Source organism: Miscanthus floridulus, chromosome 1 (genome assembly GCF_019320115.1).
Source record: "Miscanthus floridulus cultivar M001 chromosome 1, ASM1932011v1, whole genome shotgun sequence".
Classification (NCBI taxonomy): Eukaryota; Viridiplantae; Streptophyta; class Magnoliopsida; order Poales; family Poaceae; genus Miscanthus; species Miscanthus floridulus.
The window spans coordinates 122,462,675-122,468,551 of record NC_089580.1 but is presented as its reverse complement, the minus strand read 5'-3'; the positions used below and the strand labels follow the sequence as shown (position 1 = coordinate 122,468,551).

At 45.0% G+C, this 5,877-nt stretch overlaps 1 protein-coding gene across 2 annotated transcripts; it reads right to left on the bottom strand.

Moving 5' to 3' along the window:
• Positions 1-2,115: 2,115 nt before the first annotated feature.
• Positions 2,116-4,243, bottom strand: LOC136492470 (haloacid dehalogenase-like hydrolase domain-containing protein Sgpp). Of its 2 annotated transcripts, none has more exons than XM_066488482.1 (5): positions 3,943-4,243; positions 3,638-3,746; positions 3,398-3,552; positions 2,697-2,958; positions 2,116-2,575 (listed from the first exon to the last, which is right to left on the bottom strand). In XM_066488482.1, exons 1-5 carry the CDS (start codon positions 4,158-4,160, stop codon positions 2,390-2,392), a joined length of 930 nt encoding a protein of 309 aa, XP_066344579.1. In that variant the 5' UTR covers positions 4,161-4,243; the 3' UTR covers positions 2,116-2,389. The 2 variants fall into 2 exon arrangements, with proteins under 2 accessions (XP_066344579.1, XP_066344577.1); XM_066488480.1 differs by having other exon boundaries at positions 3,638-3,752; positions 3,943-4,239.
• Positions 4,244-5,877: the final 1,634 nt, after the last annotated feature.

Sequence of the window (5,877 nt, the reverse complement as noted above, 5' to 3'; positions counted from 1 at the left end):
TGGTTTGGGCTGGCTGGTGCTGGTTTATTGTAAGAGAAAAATACTGTTGGCTGGCTGGTTTGGGCTAGCTAAAACCAACAAGCAAACAGGCAAAATAACATGGAGCCTACTGGGACTCCCAGATACTTAATGGGAAAAGCTCCCACCTGACAATTAAAGAGTTCAGTATATGTGCTAGCCCAGTCATCCTCATCATTTATAGTGAGGATTTCACTTCTGAGAAAATTTATCTTTAGTCCAGCCATAAGCCAGTGTGAGTGTGATGGTCCTAAGAACTTGTTAGTGTGTTGTTAAGTTGATATGGTTAGCTATGGAACTTGCGGTGAAGTAGCATTTTAGGTTAAATTTGTTGCTTTGAATTTTTATGACCAATTCACCTCCTTTTGGTCTATTCGATCTGTTTATGTGCTTAGTGGCTAGCCTACATATTTGAGAGGGAAAAAAACTCATTATGTGTAAAATCATATTGCATAAGAATACAACCCTGCACTAGGAGTACGTACGCAGAATTTTACAATTTGACAACAAATAGAGAAACTAAATGCCATAAGCATCTGTTATTCTGTATGTGCTAAGATGACGACGCCCTTTTGTTCAGTCTAACACGCAGGGTACATGGACAGACTGAAAATTTATCCTGCCGCAATCCACCACAGCAGAGGAAAGAATTCCATAAACATATGCACATCCCTTTTTTTCTATTTATAGAGAAAATGTACCAAAAATGTGAATAAGGACGTTAGGACTCTGATCTGAATGAAATAGAGTTTCCAGATTTCCTCGAGGAACAATTTCATGCTCCAATAGGGCATTATTACTGTTATTAGGAAAAATGTCCGTGCGTTGCTACGGATGACCATACGTTAAGAAAATATATGTCAAGCCACACCTTGTTTCAACTAAGAAAACATAAGCGTGTGTTGCTATGAGAGAGAAAAAACTATCAAACGTTCGATATATTCACTTCACTTCAGCTTGCTACACAGCTGCAATGGCCACGACAGTTTAATTTGTGCATGTGCTACTTTTGATATTGTGGGTGGTTATTGCAGCAATTACAAATGAACGGGCCAAGGGCTTGTAGCCTAATGTCTATAAGAGCCTCAGTAGCACCTACGGTCTTGGGTTTGACTCCTCGTACTCCAGGATTTAACGGCATTGTGTTTTCCATGGTAGGCGACGTTCCCGTCACAGCGAGGCGCTGGTGACTTTGTCAATATCGTTTCGAGGATTTATCGGCCCAGTCTTCGAATGTACTTATAGAGGTAGGGTTTACGTACGTACGTTCATTCGGGTGAGTGAGCGTGCGTTATGAGCGTTTATGTCGTACTTTGTAATCTCTAAACAAATCACAAACGAACGGCTTATTAATAGAAACAAGAATGACAATAGTTAGATATCAAGTTCTATGGCATCTTTTGAGGATCCATAAAAATATATAATTTTAATATTTTATTAAGGTGGGCAAGGGTTAGTCGTTACGGTATCTCAATTTTCACATGTCAGCCGAGAGTTGCCCTGTCATATGAGGACAACTTAGAGATTTGCACCGACATCTATAGATAGCTTGAAGAAACATTTATTTTTACAGGTTTGGATGAGAAAGTGTTCAAGATTTAAGTTTACACGGTTTGATTAGTTTTTTTTTTAGAGCTCATCGGCTAATTCATGTTATAATAATAATTTATTTCTTATTAAACAACTTAATAAAAATAGAAATATTTGTTTATTTTAAGTAAGGGTCAATGTTTTAAAAGATTTGTAATACTTTATTATTATTTATCTTATTTTTACAATATAAAAAGCAAGATTAATTCATTAGAAAATATAAAATAAAAACAAATAAAAGGAAGGAAAGTCACGGACATCATGCAGGAGCTGGTGCGGCACCTTCCTAGCTTAAGACCCGGACGCACGAAACATCTACGTGCCAAAAAAGAGGGGAAAAAAGACAAAGCAGTCCAAGAAGAAATAGAGATGAAAACAGAAACAAAACCTGGCTGGATGCGGATAAAGTATCGGTGATTAGGTTGGACGAAAAATTATAGGTGGCAAAAATTTTGCCTCTTTAGTATTAGATATAGATATAGATAGGCACGTGGAAGCCTCCTTAAATTAAGTGAAATAATAAAAGCCTTTATTAAATAAATATGCATTAGAATAAAAATTGGTCGCGACATATGCTGAAGACACTTGGGACTTGGGAGCAAAGAACCACTGGAGTAGGCACCAGGTTTTGCACAGATCCACACTCGTGTCCAGTTTCCAGCCGAGGAACCTTAGGTAGTTATTCCGTAGTGCAGTGTGATTGTAGATCTATTCCACTCCGTACATGAATAGCTGATCACCAGTCCAGCATGACACTTGTTAGTGTGTCTTCAATGACCGATCAGCCTTGCGCATTCGCCGCTGCGGGTTCGATCTCTTGAAGCACCGACAGCAGCGCTGGGTCCTGAAAATCTTTGGCCAGCAAGCTGGCTCCTGCGTCTTTCAGCACCTTCCCAGGGTTCCTGGTCGTCAGGCCAACCACAGGCACTCCAGCAGCCACACCGGCTCGGACCCCCGATGCAGAGTCCTTGGCAGAACGAGATGCACATGCACGAACACAGCATTACCGTTGGTTACTGACTGTTTCGACTAGTGATGATGGAAAAACAAAGCTTCAGAGAATCACGGCGAGACAGCATTATCCATACTTCAAATATGAAGGTGTGTTCAGGCGATGCGTCGATGAGCTGGAGGGCCTTGAGGTACGGGTCAGGGAACGGCTTGGCCCGGTCGCACTCGGGCCCGATGACGAGCACCGGGAAGAAGTCGGTGAGCCCCAGCAGCGACAGCATCAGCTCGGCGTTCGCCCTCGGAGCGTTGGTCACTGCCGCGCGCTTCAGGTTGCGGCCCTCGATCCATCCGCACAGCTCGTGCAGTCCATCCAAGGCCTTCAGCTGTCCTGGTGCCAACCTGTGTGTGTAAGCTTTCAGCTTCAGGTTAGTGTTCAGCAAGCATCAAGTGGCACAGGATGGCAGTTTATGTTTGCGTTGACACGATCATGTAAGGAAAACATCAACATTAATGCCTTTTAGTACAAAAGTTTTGACAACTTTGGGATTGTCAGACTGTAGTATCATGCAGTACTTTCTACTATGGGTTCAGATTTACAAACCCAGATTTCCTCTGGGACAACTAGACCTGAAGAGTGAACCAGCAGGTAAAATTCTAAACGCAACTGAACCTGCAAATAATTGGCCGGATACATCGGTTGCTTCACTCAACCGCCGGACTTCTAATTCTATATGGCCAAATTGAAATCAAGTGCCGATATATATATGCTGTAGTTTAAAAAAAAAAAGCCCTAACTGTCGTACAAAGTAGCACAGGGTAAATAAGATGAGTGGCCTACTTTCTGAACAAAGCTTCTTTGTCATCCATGAACTGCATCGCCTTCTGGTGATCCATGTCCGGGAACAGCGCCCTAGCGAGGTCGTCGTTGTGTCCCCCACTAATTGTGGCACTGTAGAACTCCTCGGTGATGGGAACACCGTCGTTGAAGCCTACCTGTTGAAGCACGGATAGCATAGCAGTTGAGAAGTGACAGACAGAAGCACAGAGCCGTTGCAGAGAAAGAATTAACTCTACAGACCTGCTGCAGGAGGTCTCGGAAGGCGCAGAAGTGGATGGGGTCGGAGTCGCAGAGCGTGCCGTCGATGTCGAACAGGATGGCTTCCAGCGGCGCCAGCTTCGTCAGGGCGCTGCCGCTTCAGAGTTCACAAGACAGAGAAATAGGTGAGTAGTGTACGGTGTTTCAGTGGCGAACAAGCGTATCAGCCATGCTTCTTTCGCAACAAAAACATCAACCCACAGAAACGATCAGACGAACAGGGTGAAGAGAGGTCGCCAGGAGAGGAGAGGCCCGGAGACGAACAGAGACAGGTCTCAGTGGCGCACCTGTTGGTCGCCATGTCCGCCGGAGTAGCCGCGCTCACCGTCCAAGAAATGCAGCGGCGCTTCTTCCTCGCCCCTCTTCTGCTGAAACCACAGCTGTTGCTGGTGCTGATACTGATGCTTCTTGGAGAGGTCGCTGGAGATGATAGTGGAGAGGCGGCGGCGAGGGAGGGAGGCCGACAGCAGGCAGGCCCGAATTGGATTCGTCCGCCCAGCGGCATAGAGACTGACGAGTCGCTTTCTCCCGCTCTCCTTTCTGTTCAATTCAACGATGTGCGCCTGTGGCTCGCCGCTCGCCACGCTCCTCTGCTCCCGGTCTCTGGCTGCCTGTAGAAAGTGGCAGCCGGATGATCGCTCACTCTGCTGCTGTGCTGTGCTGCCTGCCTGCCTGCCACCGTACTGAATTGGGAACCTCATTCCAAAGATGACGCCAGGGTATATGCTCTCTTGACAGTCAAAAGATCATGCTTCCAACTTCCGCAATTGCGTGCCTAGCAGTCACGTTTTCTGTGGACTCAACTTTCTCACCATCTGGTGCTTTTCTAGAGAGGCCACTTGACCCAAGACCACAAATAAACGTTTTGTCATCAAAGAGTCCTTAAGGTTAAATTAAACATGATGAATCCACGGCTTTATGCCAACTAGTTGACTAGTTAGACCACGGTCGCCTTAGCTAATTTTTAGTTCCTAACTAACGCAAGGTAATAAATAGCGGATAGCTGGTTTGTTGTGGATCCATGTCTATGTAGCAGATCACGGATAGCGGGCGCTAAGTTCTAATCGTGACATCTAATAATCACACAAATGGCTTCATTCGCTTGTCTTAAAATCCGGTTTGTTCGGCTTCTTTTTCAACCAGAACAATGTTTTTCTCTCACAAACAATTCAGCCAGAACAGTGTTTTGGCTTTAGCCAAGTTCAGCCAAGCGAACGGAGCCATAAATATATGTATGTATATCATGAGTATTGACTTTCTCACATCGTTGTAGCAACTAGAAAACAAAATATTGATACAAGAATAAATGCTTAACTAGATATTTAGTTGCACTCGAATAGTTGATCAGCCCGTTCGTTTGTCGGTTTCAGCCAGGGCTTATCAGTCAGCCAACAGTGTTTTTCTCTCACAACAAACCAGCACCAGTCGGACTTATCAGCCTAGAAACCAACCAGCGAACAGGCTCGATGTCTCTGTCCAACATAACTTACATTAAGAAACAAACATGATGTACTACGTTGATTTATTGGCTCATCACAAATTAAGTTCGATAATGATACATACAAGACGTCCGGATCGACGGACGCCTCGACCGCTCACTCCCATAGCGCTCGCGACCCTCCCCATTCTTATCCTTTCACCTCCCGCGTCCACACCCGACGATGCGGCCATCGCTGCTTCCTGGCCTGTGAAGGCTCCTCCCCCCACCCCCGGCGTCCTCCTCCCCCAACTCGTCGGCTTCTTCCCCCCACCCCGGCGTCCTCCTCCCCACCCGGCGGCTTTCTCTCGGGGACCCCTAGCTGCCGAGGGGTCGGCACCAGACCCGCCGCCAACCCCCCTCCCCTCCCAAAGAAAATAATTTCTTCCCCCCACTTCCTTCACTAAATTGGGCCCAATTCAACTGTATTCTTGGGCCAAACAATATACCACACAACAGCCATGCACTAAAAGACGAAATTGCTGACATTAGCACATATCGCATGATTTTTTAGGTTAAAAAAAGTCATATCTCATAAACCAAGTATCCTAATTAAAATCCGATTGCGTGTTCCTTGTAATAAACTCTTAAAAACAAGATCCCACATGGATATATTTCGATAAAATTTTTAACGAACATTTATCTCATGATGAACCTGTATTTAAAGATAATCACCGAACATCACATTAATACTACACGAACATCATAGAAAAATAGCATAGAACATCATATGTATACTACGCGA

Bases quoted from the DNA above. Each gene is read 5' to 3' on its own strand.
- LOC136492470 (XM_066488480.1), bottom strand. From the start codon at position 4,160: ATGCCGCTGGGCGGACGAATCCAATTCGGGCCTGCCTGCTGTCGGCCT. The intron at 3,753-3,942 runs GTGCGCCACTGA...TGAACTCTGAAG, and splicing joins GCGGACATGGCGACCAACAG to CGGCAGCGCCCTGACGAAGC. The intron at 3,553-3,637 runs GTCTGTAGAGTT...GTGCTTCAACAG, and splicing joins TCCGAGACCTCCTGCAGCAG to GTAGGCTTCAACGACGGTGT.